Source organism: Chroicocephalus ridibundus, chromosome 3 (genome assembly GCF_963924245.1).
Source record: "Chroicocephalus ridibundus chromosome 3, bChrRid1.1, whole genome shotgun sequence".
NCBI classification, from domain to species: Eukaryota; Metazoa; Chordata; class Aves; order Charadriiformes; family Laridae; genus Chroicocephalus; species Chroicocephalus ridibundus.
In genome coordinates, this window is record NC_086286.1 from 20,458,092 (window position 1) to 20,482,038 (window position 23,947).

The following is a 23,947-nucleotide window of genomic DNA, read 5'->3' on the forward strand; positions in this document are numbered from 1 at the left end:
GCTTCAGGGAGCTATTCCGTATACTGAGGAGCTTCTGGAGTCACTAGTGAATAATACAGTAGTAGCGTGTTGTTACATGTGCAAGAGCAGAAATAGCTACATACAGTATTTTCAAGTCCTTTTCAAATACATGTTATTTCCTCTTAAGCTTAAAAAGGAAGAAAGATCAAACAAGAGCTCTAAGTACAATCTTTCTGAGAAGAGGCAGGGCCAGAAAGAAATGGAAAGAGAAATCCACAGAAACAAGTTGTATTTTTTTTGTTTGCTTTTGGTTTTTTTTTTTTTTTTTTTTTTTTTACTTATTTTGACTGTCTGTAAATCATTCTTTGGAAAGTCTTCCAAGAATAACACTTATCAAATTATCACCCTGACTCACACACTATCTTTCAATCCGTACAGGAAGAAAATAGGACTGGCTTTTTTACAGCCCTTTCCTCAGCAAAAATATTTTTAGAGTGATAGCATTCAGCATTTTTAGCTGCAAATAGCTGAAATTACTTCTCTGGTGATGCTGCTGAAGGCTCTGTAGTCAGTTTCCGCCTCAATGCTTATTTCTTGTGGGCTTTTTAAAAGCTGTCTATAAACCTGCAGCATCTACCCAGAAATTAAGAGCTACTGTTCAAAAAGAACATTTAGTAGCTGCAGGTTTTTTTGCTCTGTAGTCAGTGCCTGCTCCAGACACGGTGTTCAAACTGTACTCTGACTGCCAAACAAGAGAAAGCTTTCAGCTAAGACTCTTGGGGAGTACGGTACTCCAGAATCTGTAGCCAATAAGCATAATGCTTCAGATTCAGATTGGAAGGAACAGAAGTGACCACCTCAATCACAGAATTTAGGTATCTGAAGCTAGTATCTCCCAAATGGAAAGTCTCATCTTAGGATTCCAAGTTTTCATTGTAGCAAGCACTGAAACAAAGGATTCTTTTATTCTACCAACTCAGCTCCCGAGTCTCATTTTTGGACACCAATTTTAGGTACTCACCAGTCCCTGAATGAGACCTTTGCCACCTGAGAGTATGTTGACAGGCAGAGCCAAAATTTTATTCATTGTTCAAAATTATTCCAACCCTATGCCTCTGCAGGGTTGAGATTAAAACTTTCCCTGTATTAGGTCACAACTTCCCTTCCTATCTCTCAGGAAACTTACACAGCGATTTGATGTAATTTTGTATCAGTGCAATTACCATTCATTGTACTGAATCATGGGAATTAAGCATACAAGCCAAGCTAGTTTTAATTATACAGGTACAAGGTGCATGCAATGTGCGTACATACGTGACTAGCAGCATTTCTCAGAGAGGCAATGGTGTTCTCTTGAACTTTCGCAAGTCTGAAATAACACCACAGAAAAAGGTTTTGATCGATGCAGCATGGCACAGAAGTCCATTAAAACAATAGAAATACAAATCAGAAGTCTGTTTTAGAAGACAGCCACATTTGATATTGAAGTGACTTAAATGATTATGGGTTGTAGCTTTTTCTTTTAAACTGTCTGCTTCCTCAATTGATGTCAGTGAAACTAAACATAGCACCATCCTCAGATTAAAATGCAAATTAACTTACTTAGCTGTTGTTGTAGAATTTCCTGCTCCCCTGTGTCCAACATCTAGAGTTGTTCTTGGCTTCCAGTATTTTGCATATGAAGCCTTCATATCACACGTGTATCCCTGGATCGGCTTAATAATTATGTAGTCCACTACAAGAAAAATACCAAATGGCTCACATGTCAATAATTAATGGATTACTTCCAGTGAAGTTATCTACATCTGTGTGCATCAACTGTACCTCTAACTTTTCCAATTGTCTTCCTTGGATTTCTGCTCATAATAGCAAGTGTAAGAATTCCAGCACTCTTTCCAAGTTCTGCAATTGTAGATGACAGGAGGCAGGCAGAACCTACATGACCTGGAAGGACATCGCCTTGTACTACTTTCTCACCTAAATCTTCCTAAAAAACAAAACAAATAAAAAACCAAAATACCTACTGTTAGACACAGGTGAGAATTCTAAACAAACTCTTGTTCCTTGCTCCTCAGGAAGACATAAACAGGCACTGACGTAACAGAAACTTGTTGCGTGTTACAGAAAATACTAATTTCAGGCTAAAAATTGTTTAGTGTAACAGTGTGTTGAAAATTTCAATCAGGAATATGAAATTTTTGATGGAAATCTACAAAATGCACGTACATTTGTCTTTGGAAACTCTTAGATTTGATCATCTTTTCAGATCAAAATTACATGTGTGGAATAGTCTGTCGTCTAAAAAACCCAAGTCATGTTTAGAACAAACATGAACTGAAATAATATACATGTTTAAAATAACTTTGTATTCATTTGCAGGGAAGGAGGAGGTCAACTAACACACAGAACATACACTTGACCATAGTCAAGTTCAGGAACTACATAGCCATTTTACAGTTACGAACATAAGCAATCTTAAGGGCGTTTTTAGACCAATGCTTAAAACTTTCTTCTGCATAAACATTATGAAGAGATAAAAGTTGTTTTCTTTTAAAAAGGACTTTGAATATTAAGATCTTTCAGGGAAAAAAGAGTGCAAAATAACAGATGGAGTAGTGAGAACCCACAAATACCCAGTTTTAATTTGAACTGGTTAGTTCAGAGAAATCTCTTTTATTTATAACTTAAAAATTAAGATCAAGCAATTGTAATTTAACTAGTTTATATACACATTGTTCAGATTCAAGGAGGATAAGCAAAACTTATCTCTGATAAAGGATAAAAATCAAGCCAACCTAACAACATGCAGTACTGGTCATTAATATTTGAGTTTAATTTGTACTGACTTCTAAATGAGCAGAAACTGCAAAACTTTCTGTGCCATATCGAGAAGACTCGCAAAACCTTTCAGCAAAATGGGGTAGTAGCCCATAGTTTCATAACTTTTTCACACGAGTCCAAAAGATCAAGAATATCAGGCAACGGCCCTATCCCAACAGCGAAGTCTTCATGGTAATTGACTAACTCCCAAAGGCAGACTGGATTTGCTTCTTAGCAGTAAAGAGACATACCTCAAAAAAATCAAAGATTAATTCCAAGTTATCAGGCTCCATGGTTTGTATCGTGTATTCTATCCATCGGTCTGGCTGCAAAGCATAACCACAGTCTGGCTGAGAGTGTCGGCATTTATATTCGTTGTTACTTATTAACGAGAACTCCACAGTGTTTGCCATTTTCTGAGGGACAGTAGGGGATGTTTTTTCTTGGCCCTCTTCATCATCCTCATCTTCCTCTAGGCCTTCTAGAGTCAATTTTACTCTACTCAACCAGAAATACAAGACAAATGGTTAAGTCACGGGAGTGTCTCTGGAAACACTAAATAATTAGAAAGGAGCTTGACCAGAAGCTCATACAACACAAGGATTTTTCTCAACATCATGACCTACACGACAGCAGTCGACGCAGTGGGCCCTCACAAGAGTCAGTTTGCAGCTTTTGTCTAAATCTTATTTTAGTCAGATTTAAGTGCTCAAGTCACTTCTAGAACTGGAACCTGGGTAAATGTGAAAATTGTACTAGCGGTCTGAGAAGCAGCACTTCAAACTAATTAAGGATTTGGGCTGCCAAATAGACAGCCTTTCTCCACAGATTGATACCCGTAATGCTGGAAGGCTAATGGAAAGCACTGAAAATAGCAGTAATCATCAAGATCAATATCTGAATGTTGATGGCTGCTGATAAGCACACACACAACTTTAAGTATCTCTGAACACTGGATAAAGCAGATAAATGTATTCTATTAGACATAAACAAGATAGTCTGACATAATTAGTAAGTCCCTTCAGAAATCCTAAATGATCATTTAAAAGTAAACTGAACATAATTTCTGAAAAATCCTGGACTACAAAGAATAAGCCTCTCTAAGACTGAGAATTCATTATTATACAGAACAAACCTTCCACATAGAATGAATTATACCAGTGATGGAAGCATATGTGAGTAAGCCTAATTCCTTTACAAATCATCTAAGCAGTAGATGGGATAAAGAGTTATCATTTAGTTAGGATGTCAATTCACTAGTAAAACTGAAGTCATATCTCAACGAGACAATTACAATCACAGAAGTCCTTTACACTAAGTCCACATTCTTAATACCCTCATAAAAATAAAAAAAAAAAAAACACAAACAGAAGTCACAACATAGATGCTCCACAAACTTGAAAAATGACACCGCCATAGAAGGGGACAGTCACAAGAACTACCTAGGCACATCTAACTTTATGCAGAATATGGAAAATAAGAGTATCTAATCAATGCATCCAGCTTATCAAGTTTGGATTTCAACCATCTAATTTAGACAAGGATCAGGCTTCAGAAATTGCTATCTCTCTACCTACTATAACACACAGGGAAAAACTGCAAAGCTCTAGAGAACAGGACATAAGTATTTATTTAATACAACATTCTTCAGTGAGAATTAACTTTCCCCTCATCAGAAGAATTGTAAGTGGGGGAAGGATAAAAACAAAACAAAAATTGAAAAAAAAAAAATCAAGTGTCAGACCACCAAAATAAGTCACACAGTATACAGAAGTAACTCCCAGGTTAACTGAAGGACCTGTAAATCACTTTGATAGTGGCGTGCTGGAAATTTCTCACATTACAAGCTCAAAATCTGATTTCTAGCAATTAAATACCAAACAGTTTGTGGGGTTTTTTAATGTTTTCCATTGAAGAAAACAGGGACCCATAATCCTTTCCAAACAAGATGGGCTGTATGCAAGATTAGGAGTGGGAGAAACACTGTTAGTCTGTCAAAGGGTCCGAGAAGTCCTGCTCCCCTCTTTCTCATTGGCAAGAGTAACACATGACTAACACACTAGCAAAAATTGCTCTTGTAAAAAAGCACTTTTGCTGAGCATTGTTAGTAGTAACAATCATCATGCATTCAGAGATACATCAGGCTCTATTTAAGAAGGAGAGGTTCTTATACATCGCTACGTTCTTTTACATTGTTTTGCAAAAAAAAAAATATATATCTACTGCAAAAGATGCAGAAAACAAGCCTACACCGCACACTACAATGATATGTGCTGGGATGAAGTTTGGCAACCACAGAGCTCCAAAAAAAAAAAAAAAAAAAAAAAACCAAAAAAAAACCAAAAAAAACCACACCACACCACGTGCAGGAAGGAAAGGGGCCAGGGGAGAAGGAGGGCGAGGGATAAAGAGCAAACTCCAGATCCCAGAAATTAAAGAGAAGGAGGAGATCAAACACTTGAGGCAATAGTGCAGTCCTCAAAACATCAGGACTAAGATACCCACTTCTGTCAGTCAATTGCATAGTTATAATAATGTCTGCTTTTTGAGACACCTCTGCAGATAAAACCACCAAACTGATCGAAATAGCAACAGAAGTGATTAGAGAATGCTATTATCACCACAACCCACGCTGACTGGAACTGTAACACCAGTGGGGAATTAACGATGTATTACATGGAAAGGGCTGTTTACTTCATTGAGGAAAAGAAGTAGTCAGCAACAAAAAACCCGGAAGACTTCTCCCTTTCCTTTCCCCCAGTTTCCACTTCCATTCTGCTCTTTTCAAGAAAAAAGAACAAAGAAAACTCTCTGAAAGTAATAGCAGAGAACTACTTAAGAACACTACAGTTCCAGCCAAGAAGCAGGAAACACCAGGGCAAGTATGGAATAAGTATTTGTGAAAGACACCTGTTACCTACCACTTAACTTGTGCTATTACGTCTGCTTTATACATATTTAACAGTTTAATAACAATCAGAAAGGCAAGAATTGAAAAGTATTAAGTCAGCAGTGAAACTAGAATAGTTTTGTCTGACTGTTTGCCTTCCTCTGTTGAAACAGAAGAAACTCTTTCGACATTACATTAATAATAAAATGAGGTAACAAACACAGCACTGATTTAATGTTATCGCTGTATTTTTACAAAGTACTTTAACACCTGGAAATTAGCCTGATAATACACCCCTATTAGCAACCCAAAATAAATTTGAAGGCTACTTTAATTGAGTAAAAAAGAATCACTGGTATTGACAATTAACGTGAGATAAATCGCAAACTGTGATGAGCAGGCTCTTACCTAAACCTTGAGGTTTTAAATTTCTTCTTAGATATCACTACAGGTGGTTTCTCGGAATAATGCAGACGTAATCTTATTTCTGTTTGACATGTCAGCCACCCAGCATCCACAGTTTCAATACCATCTATCAAAAATTAAACAAAAAGTAGAAGACACATTTAATAACTTAATTTTCTAAAGGGAGATCTAGACAGTTTAATATAGAACATAAATACAGTTCCTCTGACACCATCTTCCAGACAATCCTCCTTATCACCGCCTTATTCAATAGTATTTCCAGAGCAATTGTTGAGTGCATCCTTTCACTCATCTTTCCTGAACTACCCAGAATAGACAACAGATGCTGCACTTGTTTGCTGGCTTTTAAGAGGATTAAATAGGAACAATGATCTTCACCAGCTTCACCTGTAAACTGTCTGCAAGAGAGCACTAAGTATTCCAGTGTTAATTTTATTTGTGGTATCAAGGGCTAAGTTAAGTCTCCAAAGGTAGATATAACATTCCTTTGTCCAGGGATCTCTCAATACATGGAATAACACTGACAGAAACTCTGAAGATTTACCTCCAACTTGAGACTCCCTGTTTCTATTGAGATACAGGTGTCAAATTAGCTCATCATAATCAATGCCAGAAAAGCAGTGTAAGTCTGGAGGACAGGATATAGCAAGAGACATGATGGGGAAACAAAACATGGAGGAGAATCCTCAACCTCACCATCAGGACAAGGAAAGCCTACAAAGAGGATGGCCAGAAAGGACAAGCTGCCAGACCAGGTGCTGAAGGAGAACCCGCAGTTTTGAAGAGATCCTAGCAAAACGTATCATTCAATGAGGATATGAAGAAAAACAGAAAAGCTTTAATACAAGCTGCGTGAGACGTGACAAAGCTACCTTAGGCACCAAGGGATCGAGCGTTAAATGAGTGGTGGGTTAGAACTGCCAAAAGCGAGACATATGCACGCACAAGAACATGAGGTTTGAGCTTACGAGAGGTTTTGGCAGTTATGTGCCTAACTGAAGAGGCAGACTGTGTACATTTAGTGTAAGTGACAATATTTTCTAGGCAGGAAGAGGTTTTTTTCTAAGGCTAGGTTTGAAGAGAAAGTTAACACTCTGTTCTGTATTTCTAAAAAATACATGCTCGTGATCTGAAGTTCGCAAATTTCAACCTTTAACACCAGCACGCTGACGGTAGTTCAAATCCTCCTAGCAGTCTTTTGTTAACATTAGAAGCAATTACAGCCCGAGTGTGAATTCACAAATGCTGGATACAAGAATAACCATATAAGCAGAGAAAGCAATCACAGGCAATTCCTGGCAAAACTAAACCAGTATTTCAAATATTTCTCAAATACAACACTTAATCTTGTTAAAATTAAATACGTGGTAAAGAGTAAAGATCAATATATCTCACTTACTACGGATTCCAAAGTATCCATCGTCGATAGTAATTTCATTTTCTAGAATTAAAAGGAGGGGAAAAGAATGAAAGAAACTAATTAGTATTCACATTATAAAGAATCATTGCCAAGTTAATTCTACTTTTCCACTTCACTTCTAAAAAGTATATCTAATAAAAAGTAGGAAAATTGAAACAAAGAATAAGCATGTTTATTGCAACCTTCTATAAAGCTTTTTCCCAATTTATGCTTTTTTCTTAGTTTCTGCAAGAAAAACCAATCAACACACAAAATTCCATAAGATATTTTACCTGAAGTAATCTGAACTGAGAAAAGCAAGAAGGTTGCACAATCTCCTAGTTTGCTGCAGTACTTTGCTGATAACATCTACATCCCACTAGAATTTAAGATGCTTTTCTTGTTAGTGTCAAAGACATTAAAGTTTCTTGCAAACGTAAGAAAGCTGTCCTCCTGCGCATTTACAGTTAAAGCTTCTAAATCAAGTTAGTCACAATTAAAATGCTTATTCTGCCCATGTGACAGAAGCCAACCTAGGATGAAACATTCTAAACACTCATTTCACACTTACTTTTATCCTTACACTCTCTAAAGTTTTAATAACTGAAACCTTAAGGCACTAAGTAAATTCACCAGCATTAACAGCTTTGCAGTAGTCTAAACAAACTATACATTTCTCAAAACATAAATCTTAACAGAATTTTGTCTCTACAGCTATTAATCCCACTATTTTTTTTCTAAGAAGAATCATGGGCCTGCTCTCGATTTTTAATTTAGGATCATAATGACCAAGTGCCAACATCCTGGTTTTGCTGCATTCCCCTCAACACTGGTTATGAAGCATTGAATATTACTTGGGAGAAAACAAAATATCCTAACTGTTTGGAATGAAGCTATCCAAATTTAGAGATAAAATCTAGACCCTAACAGAGGGTAGGCTGCTTCCTTAATCAGTTACTGACAGATACAGAAACATAATTTTATTACAGGAATAGAAACACTTAACTAATTTAACTGAAATTAAAAAAAAAAGGCGGGGGAACAACGTGATCATGGTACTATTAATGATTAATAAACAGTTTCTTTAATACCAGCTTCTTTCTAAAAGACATTCTTTCAATGCACCAGAATGATTTCAATAGATATAAACTCTTAAGTGTGGGGGAAACAACATTTTTCATATCCTAGGAAAGACAGCGCATAAAACATGCCATCCCATAGCAGCATAAGAAATCTAAGTTACAAGCTACATTCAAAGGTTATTTGAGTCACTCTTAAAAAACAAACTTTTCCCCTCTTCAGAAAAGCATTAGGAACTTGTATGCAAGTCTGCATGCCACCTTTTCTGCCAGCAAAATAAATTTCTGCTAAATTTCCAGGTAAATAAGCCCATTTGTGTTTCTATTTACATTAACCCATTTACTTAAAAAAGACTAATTAAGAATTTTTGCTTTAAAATTCTACTAATGAAATAGTAGCTAAATAAAAACAGCAGTGACTTCACACCCTCCCCCTCCCCACATTTTCTCTGAAAAAATAGTATGGATCCTTAGTCTCAAAGAATTAAACTTACAGAAAATCATTACAATTCCAAATTAATAAAAAACCCAACCCACATCATCTTAAGGATGGCAGCAAAGAATTTCACATCCACTCCATTTTAAGCCACTTATATAAATATTTTGAGAGTAAGGCCCATGTTGTGCAAAGAAAGTTTATACCTCCAACACATTAATAAATTTAAGTATTTTAAAACTATAGTTCTCAATCCCTCTAAACCAATGTGCAGCATATTAGCAATCTTATGCATATGCCTCAAACAGATGCAGTTGATGCCCATACCTAAAGGGGTAATTGATCGTGGTTGTAGATGAGTCTCCCACGTGTGAACTATGACTTCGCAGGGACCATCGATAGTCTGTAATTTAAAAGTTAAATGTCTGCAATAATTTCTTTTGTTATAGCTGATTTTCTACCCATGAAGCTGTTTGGGATGGTTGTGAATTAAAATTATAGATTTAAGAAAGAAAAAGAAGATGAAGGAGAAAGAGGGTGGGAGAGAAGAGAGAGAATATGAAAGAGAAAGAAAGAAAACAGGTCAGCTCATTTCTTACCCCTGCAACTGCTGGTGACGCTACCTGCTGCGTCAGGTCACACTACATATGACAAAACTCGTGACAAAGTCTGACAGGGTGGAGAAGTTACATGGAATTATTAAACCTTTACTGCTCACAGCTACTCTGCTGGACTACAGACTTACTCTCCTTCTGATACAAAAAACCAAAGTGTCCCTGAACTCATTAGATGGGCTTTCTTTTTTCTTAAGATAGTACAGCAACAATTTATAAAAAGAATTGACATATGCCACATGTCTTTGATTCCAAACAGGACTCAGCATCTACTCGCACAGTTAATGGCTGCAGGTGTGGGTTCTCCCCCAGAATTTGCTTGACTAATTCAAAGTCTATAAAAACACTGTTATTTTAGTTGTGGTACAGAAGAGCAAATTATCTGTTAGATAATTAAAACATAAATAATCAGAATTTTTCTGCCTCAGAAGGAAAAACATAGTGATACAATGGAATCAGCCAGCAGTGAAGCCCCCTGCAGTCCATTCCTTTTGGTGCAGTATAAATTCGATTCTTCCACAAAACAATTACTGTCCCTCAAAAGCCTACACTTGTTGACAAACGCAGCCAAGACTCAGATAGATAATCAGAACAGTAACTCAATCTCTTCCTTTCATAACAATATAACTTTGAAAATGCTTTCTAGGTTACAGCTTTTAGTTAACCTCTGGAACGTGCCTAATTCCCAGCCCCATCACCCTAAGGAGCTGTCAGTTCGTCTTAACATTGCATGGTTTTTACTATCAGCGATAAGAAACGCTGTCAAATAGCTGCGGAGTTTGCACTTGTGTGTTTTCAGCCTAAGTAACTCCTTTTTTTCCAAGAAGACTTACTACTATTGCCAGAGCCATATAAGCTTCAACACCAACTTCTCCCAGTACTTCAGGTTCTTGTTTAAATAGATTTCAGCTCAACAGGGACATCCATACAAGCTTCAAACTCAGCAGTATAACTACACAATTTGCTTTGTTATCTTACAGCTCACTGAATAAATTCTTTAGCAGCAGATGGGATTTCTTGACATATCTCAAACACATTTAATCTACTACGCTTCGGATGACCTAACAGCAAACCCCAAATATTTAAAAAGTGCTCAGTAAAGATGGGTTTGCTCTGTGAGTCAGCTGAAAGCAATTAAATTTTTCTAATGGATTAAGAGGCGTCTATACTTAAGATTCATGTCAGAATAAAATACATATGCTTAAAGTTATGCTTTAAAGATAGAATGCATGTAAATAATAATAAAATGAGATACTATTGTTTTCAGTTTAATCTTGTTTTAGGGCAGTTTTAATTCCCATCTTCTCACTGCTGCCACAATAATCCTTCTTACGGACGTCTAGAAAAGTAAATAATGAGAAATTTCTTTCCCCTTCTTTCACAGCAGATCCATGCCTGCACATGATAATCTGTTTCTGAAGCTGAAACCTGTGTTTGCCCATCAGGGAGGGTACCGTTTCCTAGCACCCTGCAAGCTCTCCACCAGCAGCTCCGTGAACAGGTACACAACTTGTAGCTCGCGAACCTGGGGAATGCAAGTCTGTCCTAACACGGATTAAGTTGTTTTCTTCAAAAGGTAAGCAAAGCTTTTTCCTTGGAGAAACTCCCAACATGTTGAATTAAATTACCAATACCAACTTATTTCTACTACATTTGTACATTTTAATTTTAGGTTCTAAAATTATGAATAAGAATTTGAGTAACATTATCCCAACAACACACTGGATACATTTAGCAAAATTTAATCCCCTAGAAGGAATAAAGTGAGCTGATTATGCATTCAAGCCCAGGAACCCTCAACGCTTTCCGTACTAAGAAGAGCCAAGCAAAGCTACCTGGGAAAAAAAGGGCAATGGATTAGAGAACAGGCACAGACACGACTGAGAGCCTTCTCACAATCCCTGCTCAGACCGTCTTTGTGTTTATAGGCATCGAAATAATCCGCAGCCAATAGGTTTTAACTATATCTAACAGAAGTTATTGTTACAATGAGCTTAAAATGCTGATGTCATTTCAGCGGCATATACTGACCACATTTGAACAACAGCTCAGTTCAGATCAGCCTGTAGTGGAAGTTAATGATGTGTCATCAATATTCACAGTACGGTAACATTATCTAAAGTCAACCTCTGCCAGGACAGTCTTAAAAAGGCACCTACCCAAATGTCACATCAAGCATCTGAGTGGGCAGTACACTGAGATTACAGCAAGTGGCACTGTATGGCATGGATCCCTCTCTACTAACAGAGAGATTATTTTTTTTTTAAAAAAAAAAAAAGGCAAATACATAAAAATCATGTTGTTTGATTTATATCTAGCTGAACATCTGATGCAATTTTAAAGCTCTTAAAGGACATTCAAGAATTTTCTAAAAAAAAAAAAATCAAGTCCTCTTACATTGTCAGAAGCTGGAGGGTTCCCCAGTAGTCTTTTGACACTTTCGAAATGAAGGGTAAAATGCCTACATAGCATAATGTTCCAGAGGTTCAAAGCAGTGTGAAGTACACTCTGCATGAAGTGCTTGGGTGCTCAGTACAATTAAAAAGTGAGAGCACCTTTGTGGATGTTCAAATGACTATTTAGGAGGCCAGTTCCAAAATTCCTGATCCAAGGCAACACAACAGAGTAGGCATTAGGAAAAAAAATATGATCTTAAAAACATTTATCCAACCACACTTCTTAAAACTATGTTTCAAGGATGTTAATCTACTTCCAGACCACGAAACAGCTAAATGAATTAGACTTCACTGCTGATGCTGGATTTCTGACAAAAATCTCTCTGGATTTCTGTACCATGTCACAGACAATAATTAAACACAAAACCAAACAATCAACCACAGCCATTCAGCCACTGTAACTAACTGTGCAAGGCAACAGCACATGTAAGTCACCTGCCAGGAAGTCCTGGGTTTAGCCCTGGCATTTCCCGTAACAGTTCAACACAGAATCTGCCACCTTCACGCAGTCCCAGCAGAGGTGTACCTTTGTTATTAGCAGATTAACCATGGGTTATTAGTCTAGCAAAAGCTTTCCTAAGGCACTCCGATATTAAAGGAATTAAAGCTTAGACCTAAGCTTCACATTTGTTACTATATTCCAGGCACTAAATGGATTTGATTTATTTATATTTTAGAAAAATAAACTTAAGTCTCAATTGAAACCTCGATAATTGAGTGATACTCTCAGAAGTGTGAAAAATGTTCACCAACCCAGTTTTAAAAGTCCTGCTATGTGCACAGATAGCTTAGTTATTTCACACTTTCCTTGGAAGTAATAACCCTAACCTTGCATGCTTATTTACTGCTGGAAAAACAAATACTGAGCATAGCTTAACAGAATAAGGTATGTATTGACCTTACTGAAGTTTTCAAATATGCATCATGCAAACAATACATATCAAAGCATTCTCCTGAAGCATATGATATGCATGAAGCCTAATTTCCAGACAAGGGGGACGACACATCAAAACCCCCAACAAACAGCAGGTGAGTGTAGAATAAAACATGGGAACATCTTCATAGTAAGGTATCTGGTACTGGGTTATGTTTAAGACAAGAACAAACCTGGAGCAAAATAGTTTAAATTACTGTCTTATTTCATGAAATGTGTGTATTTACTTTTAAAATGCTTAAGATGACTCGTGTTATCAATAAGTTTTTACAACATAGCAAAAGCTCTTGATATGCTGGAGCCAAGACTTGCACCAAATATATAGTAAAGTGTTCTTTGTATACACATTCATTTATTTGTATTCCTACAATTATTCTATAAATTTCAATATATTAAGTACAAAAAGCCCCGCTCTCTAACCACAATCATGTTAACACCAAAATGCTTCAGTGCAAACAAGCTAACTTTCAAACAAAACAATTTAACAGAGATCAAATGACGACTACTTTTTTTTAAAGGGAGGCGAGAAAAACACTTTCCTATTTGTTTTATTCCAACATGTGAATTATTTTATCTATTTTAACATCTAGTCTGTAGCAATATTTTGGATAATATGAGACCTGTTGTTTCTCTGTGAAAGCTTTGCCACCACATCCAACTCAAACATCTTCAAAGATGCAGTTGATATAGAAAAGGAACAGTAACTTCAGCTGTATCTGTCTTCAGCACCGTTTACTCAGTTACGTGGTGTCAAATTCATATGTTCAGACTTTAACGTCTATTTAAGACTACACATGTATTTAAGTTATCCTACTACAGACCATGACACACAAAATTTCACTGATATAAGAAATTAAGTGTCTGAGGGATCATATATTGCAAGCCTATCAAATTTAGATTAATCACATGCAATGCCTAATTAAAAAAATACTGAATTTATTTATATTCAGAATAATTTAACTTAGAAATATCTTCCTTATCAGAGTTGTAACTGCTCAAGTCTTCCATGTACTATCTCATTTGCACTATGCTGTGCATCATAATCCTGTTAGAATGAGAGGATCCCAATTTTATACTGTTCTTCAAAAACTTTACAAGAGGAAGAAAATATTGTAGCTGGAATTCTTTTCTTCAGAAGACTTTATGTTATAAGAAATAAAGTCCTGTGCACTTAGCGGGTACAGGCTAGAGACAGTTAAGTGGGTAACTATGTACCCTGGCAATTCACATACTTTGTTTTGTAGGGTTGTCTTCTTTTTTTCCTCCTTTTTATATACAGTATCTCATTATGCTTGTATTCCATAAAATTTATACTTACCTTGGCAGACTCTGCATCACACGGTACATAAAGCGTGCACGATACAGAGCACCTACTTAAAGAAACACACTCACCAATACACATCGTAAACTTTTTCAAATGTTAAAACAGAAATTGTGTTGCCTATGAGCACATTTTCTGCCAGTCTGTTCTCACTAAATGTTCTTTTTCTAGTGCGCTATTGCTTACATTTTAAACTTATGGGCATTTGCAAAAAATATACGAGTCCCACCAGAGCAGCTAGGCTCTAAGAACTGATCTACTTTTGGCCTCAATTTTTGAGCTCAGAAAAAGAACTCTATTATTGCCTTCCCTTCTTTTGCCTCAGAATAACAATTTAAACATCAGCTTCAGATTAGACTATTTCACACGCTGTAGTGAAAAAAACAGAATACAGTCTCTTGTGTTTCATTTAAAATTACTATCCTTCACTGAGATACATCTGTCAAATATTTTTTCAGTGAAAGAAAGGCTGACAAAAAAAAACACCCTACGTGCTCTTGACAGTAATTTAAAATATTTAAAAGACGTACCAGATGATTCTCTAACTCCTTTGCACATTTAGCTACAGCCTTCATAATCACAATCCCAATGAAGAACTAAAGCCTAGGGTGAATAGCTACAGGATATTAATAGAGTAAGAAAGACAGCAAAGTTAACTTTAAACGGGTTATTTCTTACATTTATTACCTGTTATTAAGAAAAACAGTTAAAGAGTAGCTGCTTATTTTCCCAAATTAGTCCATTTTTTTTCTGGATGCAGTCTCATCCCTAGTCTGAAGAACTTCCCCCTTACCCTGGTACCAGCATACTGACGCATACATTCAACTCACATGCAACTTTGACACCAATACCTGCAAAAACACATCTGTGTGCCTCTTGGGGTTTTCTTCCCCCCTCAAGTCATGCAAATACCTATATACACATCTAGAGAAAACACTGGGCTACCCCATTCCTTGTTTTACCTTTTCACTCCAAGAGATCAACATGTGTTAAGTATACAGCACAAAAGCTACTTAATACTACCTTTGCTTCACCAAAAAAATCCGCAGTAATTTTAAAAACTGTAGTAGATTAGGCAAAATTAAATACACCTGCTCCCACTAACCATTTTTCTCCTGATATCACTTGCTTTCACACTAGAGATCCTTGCCCCGCTGAAGTCCATATTCAATTAAGTGTAGAAGTTGTTACAGCTCCACTATAAGAACTTCACCAAATCGTTTAAGCTTTATAATAATGTCAGGCATTTCACTATCGCTAGAATTTTTAAAACACTAATGCTGGTAAAAAGAGAGAAGACATTTTAACAAAAATAATTAAAGTTAACAGCATATGGTCTTGTATGTCCAGAAGTGAACTGCTTGTATTTCCACAGTGTTTTAATGTTTCAAAATTTGCAGTTTAAGATTTATTTCTAAAAACTCAAGTTTAACTCAGAAAATCCTTTTTACCTCAAATAAGGGATTTTTTTAGTAATGATGAGCCACCTTGAAATAGAAAAGCTCATACATACCTTAGGTTCTAAGAAGTATCCTTTAAAATACCGATACCGAACAGGAACTCCTCTAGGAAGCTCTACAGTAGCTTTCCATAATTGACTGGGGGGGAAAAAAAAACAAAACAAGCAGTTCCAAAATACAGCTTAACAGCCACCTCAGACATATGTCTGTCCTAAAAGACATTCTAAAATAAAGTTTAGTGTATTGCTGCAAGAAAGGAAGAAAGGTTTTTACAAGGTAACTTAGCTAAACATGCACATAGCACAATATATACTTAGAAGTGAAATTGCATTTTCTAATCTACAGATCTACAGAAGTGCTCTAATGCAGCAAGAATTCTCATCCTCATTTAACAGATGGGGAAAACATGATGAAATAATTCAGGGAGTCATCCAAGATCACACAGCAAGTCACTGACAGAATTATAAATACATCCTGCAAGCCCTATTTTCGTGCATTATACAAACAGCGATAGGCAGGGAACCATCTTAAGAAAACATGGAATTCCTCCACTGCATTTAAACTTTGTTCACGTACATATGTGAGCTACATGTTTATATACCCACAAACCACTTACAGCTTTAAAGGAACTCTCATTTTAAATAATCTTCTCCCCATCTCTTTATAGCCACAATAGTAACTTGTATAGGTTAAAAGGTAAACACTATAAATCTCTCCTATAACTTGCTGTTATCTATAGCAGCTTCTTATTCAAAATGTCTAAGACTAAATTACTGAAATATGTCAGCCACAATGGCAGAAGCATCGTTTGTAACTAGAAAAGCATACCCAAGTTAAACATTTTCATAGACACGTTCCTAAGCATTCACAATGTTCAAGGGCAACACGAGAAATTCTGGAGAGTTTTACTAACAGTACGTGTAGCTCAATAGTCTACAAACTCAGAGCCAGAATAAATTTGTTGCTCCAGAACTCCAGCTACTTCAAAGGGAACAAATGAAAAAACAAAAAACCCAACTTACCGATCGTCAGTTTGGAGGACCACTGCAACTTGTGGATTCCAATTTCCCAAAGCACTGCAGCTCCCGCATATTGCAAAAACCTCTCCTAAAAAACACCCAAACAGAAAAACGCCACAATCATCATTACTAAAGCCTATATGGAATTAGTAAGTACAGCCTACACTGTCAAACCTTCAAATATTTTAAACATATACACCAGAATCATACATCTAAACTCCCTCTTTTTGGCTCAGAAAGGAATTTTTCCCCTACCCAAAACTACAACAGCGTTTTCTTTGCTATAAGGATCTCACTGAGGCTGGCACTACGGACAACCCCCAGACCTTAAAGACTTGGCTTCCAAATTGTCCAGCAGCAGTACCATTCAAGAATCTCTAGAAATCCAGTGGGCAAGTTTTCACTGTAAAATGCTTATTGTCAAGATGAACCAGTTTTTTCTTATGTACTGTGTATTTTTTTTAATATATGTACACAGACACACAGAACAGAGTAACATACGTGTCTAAAACCATAATTCTCTAAAATTCACACCAACAGTCTAGAAAGCATAGACAAATAGGAGGTTGTAGCACTATTCCCAAGACAACATGTCCATTTAATTTTGTTCCTGAGAAATAAAATGGTTTTTGCTGCTACACTTTCAGGTTTTTATTGGATATAAAAACATAACACTGTTTCACAAAAAAACACGAAGTTGTCATGCGCTGTCTACTCTAATGCATGCATACATACAGAAAGAATCCAAAGATTAAAATAGTATAAGAATGTTCGATTCTGGGATATCCAGGAGTTAAAGTTAACATTGCAACTTCCCCTTGTTTTTAATATAATACCTATATAGAACCATAGAACATTTAGGTTGGAAAAGACCTTTATGATCATCAAGTCCAACCGTTAACCCAACACTGCCAAGCCCACCACTAGACCATGTCCCACATGTATATGGCTGTAAGAACAACAACAATGCTAAATACAAACCGAAAGGACAAATTAGTATTTTGCTTTTACAGGGTTTCAACAGTATTTTTAAACACAAGAAAAAAAAAATCTGTTGCAGAAGGAGAAGATGTGAAATTTTAAAAGTATAGTTAGTATGCTTAACCTTTTAATCTTGCTATGCAAAATGTAAGAACTACCAAAGTATTTGAGCAGCTTTTAAATAAAATGTAATAAAAAAATACTGCCATTTACTTCGGCCTCTAACCTGAAATGACTAAATGTAATGTTTCAAATAAAGTCACACTTAAACCAAAGCAGACACAAGGAGTTCAGCTAAAGTCAAATTAGTCCCTTAACTGGTGGGGGGGTGTGGTATTTAAGGATAGAGGGTATCCAGAACTGCCCTGCATGCCTCATCAACAGGAAAAGCAACGATAGCTGAAAAGTCTGAGAGAAAAAGTATCAGTCTTAATAAAATATTCATTAATATTCATTAGTGACCTAGATGAGGGGACAGAGTGTATCCTCAGCAAGTTTGCTGATGATACCAAGCTGGGAGGGGTGGCTGACACTCCAGAGGGCCGTGCTGCCATCCAGCATGACCTGGACAGGCTGGAGAGCGGGGCAGAGAAGAACCTGATGAGGTTCAACAAAAGCAAGTGTAGGGTCCTGCACCTGGGAAGGAAGAATGCCAAGCACCAGTATAGGTTAGGGGTGGACATGCTGGGAAGCAGCTCTGAGGAGAAGGACCTGGGGGTCCTAGTAGACAGCAAATTATCCATGAGCCAGCAGTGTGCCCTTGTCGCCAAGAAGGCCAATGGCATCCTGGGCTGCACAGGGAAGAGTGTGGCCAGTGGGTCGAGGGAGGTCATTCTCCCCCTCTACTCTGCACTGGTGAGGCCACAACTGGAGTACTGTGTCCAGTTTTGGGCTCCCCAGTTCAAGAGGGACAGGGAACTACTGGAGCAAGTCCAGCGAAGGGCAACCAAGATGATTATGGGACTGGAGCACCTCCCTTATGAGGAAAGGCTGAAAGAGCTGGGACTCTTTAGCCTGGAGAAGAGAAGGTTGAGGGGGGACCTGATTAATGTTTACAAGTATCTAAAGGGTGGGTTTAAGGAGGACGGAGCCAGGCTCTTTTCAATGGTTCCCAGTGACAGGACAAGGGGCAATGGGCACAAGCTAGAACATAGGAAGTTCCGTTCAAATACACGGAAAAACTTCTTTACGGTGAGGGTGACAGAGCACTGGAACAGGCTGCCCAGGGAGGTTGTGGAGTCCCCTTCTCTGGAGATTTTCAAGACCCGCCTGGATGCAGCCCTGAGGGATGTGCTTTAGGTAGGTAATCCTGCTCTAGCAGGGGAGTTGGACTAGATGATCTCTAGAGGTCCCTTCCAACTCTGAAGATTCCGTGATTCCGTGAAAAGCACGATACAAGCATCAATGATGGGAATTTCCTGTCCTCAAGCTGAGAAAGCAGTAGCAATAGTGCTGGAGCCACAACAATCTGAAGAAAAAGCCTTTCTTCCCCCCCATAGGGACACCTTTGGGTAAGACTTAGACTATACCAAGTGTTTCCTCATGGAACTTAGAAATCTCTCTAGAGAATCTCTCTCCTACATTTATAGCCAGGCGGTATTGTTTATAACTTTGTCACACATTTTGTATATTTAACAATATCATTATTTGCACGTGCTTTGCAGACAGTGTATTTATCACCAGCAATCCTAAGAACCTATATATCTGTTGTTTAAATAAACTGCACTTTTTAAGTAGCTAGTCGTTTCGGTTTCTCACTGAACGCGACCAAAGACTCGAGAGGCCGTGCTAGTTCATGAGCACGACTAGACTGAAGGTGCAGTCCACTATTAGTGTATCCAAATTGTAATAGTTTAATACATGTTAAATGCGGCTGGACTGATAGTGCTGAATTGGGCATCACTCAGAATTTAAACCTAGCCACACCTAGCCTCCCACCTCGGTGAGGAGTGTTAGAACACAAGGGGGTTTATTTTCTGCCAAAACAGCTTTGTCCCTTTCATGCAACAAGAACGTAGGCAAGCTATAAACAACAAAGAAACACTACCTTTTACTAAGCCAAATATTATAGCTGGAACCTCAAAGTCTGAAATAACAGTTTTGATTAAGTCCTTATGCCTCTAAAACTGTGTCCATTTTTTCCAGCTATATGGGTTTATCTAGTAAGAGACACCACCAGGACTGTTTGTGAAAAAACAAAACAAAAAAAAAAAACCCTGCAGACCCAGGGATTGAAAAAAAAAAAAATTCTACAAAAGACAGAAATTAAATAAGACAATTTGTTCCTAAAAGCAGTTTACTGAAATAATTTTAGAGAACATCTTGAACTACATCCCCTTTTTTTATATAATCTTTTGTTCCGATTCATTTTTAAAAAAAAAAAAATCAAGCTTTTTGGGTGCCCATTGTAAGCACATAAATGCAGACAAAAATCAGCTGTATGAGTATACTTAACTATGGAATTTACTACACACAATTGCCTAGGTCAGGTGCTTTACCTTTTCCACTCTGTACTGAAGCACATTATGGTTGTTTTTGCAGAGCGGAGATAATGAGGGGTTGGGGGGTGGAACCACCCAAATACCACACAGTTAGAATTTCTGACTAGAAATATTAAAGAGAAGCTAAAATTCTTTAAAATAGCAGCATTTAGTATATCTTAGCGTACACACCAGCTAATCTCTGAAGTGCCATCTAAATCATATTCCTCTTAGTAGAAGCCCTTTTTTTCTTTTCAAAAACAAATACGTGTGCACAGTCAGTGAAAACTTATCACTCAGCAAGGTAAACACACAAAAGGCAACACTTGAACAAGATGTGCAGTCACCCTTAAACTCACTTCAACAATTACACTGCAAAACTGAATCAGGATTTGTAAAATGCTGCTTAAATTATCTCAGGAAAGGCATGAGTGAAATATCATGAACTGGAACCGCCTTTTCAAAGGCAATTCTGAACTCAGCGGGGTTTGGTTTAGTTTTGTGTTTTAAGTTCAGGGATCTTCAACTTCTCCCCCGATCCCCTGCTGAGGAATCCGATGCTGCCACAGGCAGAGGTCCTCCAGCTACAGCAGAGAAGAACCTACCCCAGGCCTTCTGCCCAGCCTCAAAGCTTGCAAAAGCCTTGCTGATGTTGCAATCTTTCTGCTTGCACCAGCTCCATGACAGCAGAATCTTTGTGTACAGTTGGAAGCCAGAAGCTCCATCTATTAATCTCATAATAGCTAATCTTTGGCCACCTAGCAGTCTCTTGGTACGGGACTGTGTACTGGTGAAGACCTAAAGGAGTCACAGCCAGAGACCCTCTTCCTCATGCTAGGATGAGGCAAAAATGAAGCACTCTGCGTCACAAATATGTAAAAGCCTACATCAGCGTGTCAGGCTTCATCACCAATGTTGATTCCAGAAGTGGTTTGGCTAGAGGAAGTGAATCAAAGCATCATTCCCGTGATGGTGATGCCCTTTTATCCTGCAGTTAGCCTGAAAACACTGGCTTTGACATCAACAGGAAGGGACAGCGATGAGGACACAGGGCACACATGAGTGCTCAAGGTGAGGATTTGTGTCTCGCCAACTAACTATCCATCATGGTGATCTGACAAAATCAGTAAATGACATTTCTAAATAAACTGGAAATTCTGCTGTTTGTAGAACTGCTGATAGCTCTGAAAACCTACCTCTCTTCTTTCACAAGACTGCATCTTGCCACTGCTGCATCTCAAAGCTCTTCTCCCCGGTCAAAACCAACAGCATCAATATTGTCATAAGCAGAAGCAACCTTCCGTGTCGCCTCTTTATGCTATACATATATCAGTATTTCCAGGTAATTCTTCATAACCAGCCACTGAGGCAGGATTTAGTTCTCCCTAATCCTAATTTTTGCTGCAGATATTATCAGTAAAAGGTACACATGCAAATGCAACTTCACTAGTGACAGTGCCATCACAACAGTGGAAGCAACACTGTAAACAGGGCAAAAGGAGCATGGCTCCATTGATAGTTACACCAGTGCTTTATACACTCATCTGAGTTAAGGTCAATTTATTCTTTAAAGTTTTCTCCAGAATGCTATAAAAACACTACTCCTTAGTAAAGGCTTCATGTCCACATTGCGTGTCAATGTTCAGTTCCCAAATTCCCAGTCAAATGGGAGAGACACAGGAGAGGTCTAAAATGGGCAGATGTCAAAACTTTTAAAATGTTTTTATCATTTTTTCCCCCAACTACAACAGACCCTTATGCCATCTGGTATCTGTTTGTAACAGGAATTCTGCCAATCTGTACAAGCTCCCACATTCATCTGCATCTGTTAGGCAACCGCCAATTATTTTTTTGGTGACCTTCCTTCAGAGCTCCTAAAGATGAAGATCAATGCAATAAGCACAATTTATCAACACTCAGTCTTGGTGTTCTACATGATCTGACACCTCGTGTTCCTCATTTTGATTACAAAAGTTATTTTACACATTTTTGCACAGATAGAATACTGAATTAAGCTGCATGTTCTTTCTGTCCTTAACTCCTAGTAGAGGTCACATGTTGTTACGGAGAACTTTCAACAGGGATTGAGAGCAAGCGAAAAACAGAACAAACTCACCAATGCATGCCTGACTACCATGATCCAGAATGTAAATACTCATTCCCGTGGAATAAAGAGTTACTAGAGGACAGAACACTGGTTTTAAAAACATCATAACCATTTCACTTAGCTTCAAAATCTCTAGCACAGTATGAAATTGTTGTTTGAAGAAAAAGGTAAAAATTACTTCCCAAATCTCATTTTCAGATTCCTGTGTGAAATTTCTTAATTAATGTATTTTACAATGACTTATCATTTTAATATTTGAACTGATATGTTCTTTTACCTCCAAAGAAAATAGAAAAGGCAGACTTTGAACATTCTTCTAGTCAAACCATACAAAAAGGAGAAAACATGATTTGGGTACCTGGTACTCGATGGTCCTCTTACTTCAAAAGTGACTTGAGAAGAGGTCATACTTGCAGAACTTTTGTCCTAGGATAGTTGAAATCTGTAGAGGGAAGAAAAAGATACTACATTTCAGAAACAATACGCTACATCTGTTGCTGTTTCAAGAGGAAACACAAATCCTGTCACTTAGAGGGAGAGCAAGCCACTAGTGATGTTATTGTTTGAGTGAGCAGTAAAAAGAGAAAGCTCTTTAAAAGCAGCAGCAGCCGCAGAAAATAGCATCCAGCTGCAGAAGACACTGTTGTAACACTGGCACAAGAAAAAAAGACTACTAAAACAACTACCATATGCAAGCATCAATATCACGCAGCATTCATCAGTCTTAAACTGAGATTTTTCAAAAAGCCCTGTTTTGACTAATGTTGCTCACAAAGAGGCCACTGGAAGTTTTATTATAAGACACTTAAGATTATGAATTTTGGCAAGCAGTAACTTCTGACAGTCTCCCTATGCTACTCTTCAGCATCCTCTTCAAAACAGAAGAAAGGTTTCATAAATAAGTTCTACCACCTTGAAGGAAAAAGGAGAAGAACCATGACAGATGACAACTCTCTGCTGTCACAGGCAGTGAGTTGTTCATGACCTTGGACTCTGCGTCCCTACCAATACTTCCAGCCTTTCACATGGAGCACCAAGCAGACTTCAAAACACCACAGCAGGAAGGGACGGCCTCTAGACTCTGTAGCCAGGACAATAGTTGGAGGATTGACCCTGCTTCAATTTTCTACCCCGCTTCCAATGCACAATAACTTGATAGAAAAAAGCTCCCCATTACAGCAGAAATACTATTGATGCAAAATAACCTTTTATATTATTTATGAGAGTAGTAGTCATATCCAAATCCAAGTCCAGATCTTGCTAGACTAACTGTTGTCACCCAAGTATATTCCCTTGGACATGGGTTGCAAAATCATCAAACTGATTATACGCAATTAACTCTGCAATGCTCTCAACTAATTAATTTCTTTATATTACTGTGTTGTGTTTGTTTTTTTTTAAACCAAGCAAGTAGAATACTTTTATTGCTATTTTTGAACAGGACAAAAGCAGTTTATTTCAGTACAATGTTGGTCATTATCATTAAAGTCTGTTACTAAAGGATTGATAACAAGAAAAACCAAGGGCATTAGAGAGCAATCTACCTTTCATTAGCTCTAGTACA

At 37.6% G+C, this 23,947-nt stretch overlaps 1 protein-coding gene across 1 annotated transcript in view; it reads right to left on the minus strand.

Annotated features, from left to right (window-relative positions):
- The window catches only part of GPCPD1 (glycerophosphocholine phosphodiesterase 1), a 47,968-nt gene that overhangs the window by 17,351 nt on the left and 6,670 nt on the right, over positions 1-23,947 (minus strand). The window contains exons 2-12 of the mRNA XM_063328324.1: positions 22,749-22,825; positions 21,634-21,639; positions 16,819-16,903; positions 15,850-15,934; positions 9,339-9,414; positions 7,497-7,538; positions 6,080-6,203; positions 3,033-3,279; positions 1,786-1,948; positions 1,564-1,696; positions 1,276-1,330 (exon numbers count right to left, since the gene is read on the minus strand). Of these exons, the coding sequence (XP_063184394.1) occupies positions 1,276-1,330; positions 1,564-1,696; positions 1,786-1,948; positions 3,033-3,279; positions 6,080-6,203; positions 7,497-7,538; positions 9,339-9,414; positions 15,850-15,934; positions 16,819-16,903; positions 21,634-21,639; positions 22,749-22,791 (1,059 nt within the window). The 5' untranslated portion in view covers positions 22,792-22,825. The remainder of the gene's footprint in view (positions 1-1,275; positions 1,331-1,563; positions 1,697-1,785; positions 1,949-3,032; positions 3,280-6,079; positions 6,204-7,496; positions 7,539-9,338; positions 9,415-15,849; positions 15,935-16,818; positions 16,904-21,633; positions 21,640-22,748; positions 22,826-23,947) is intronic.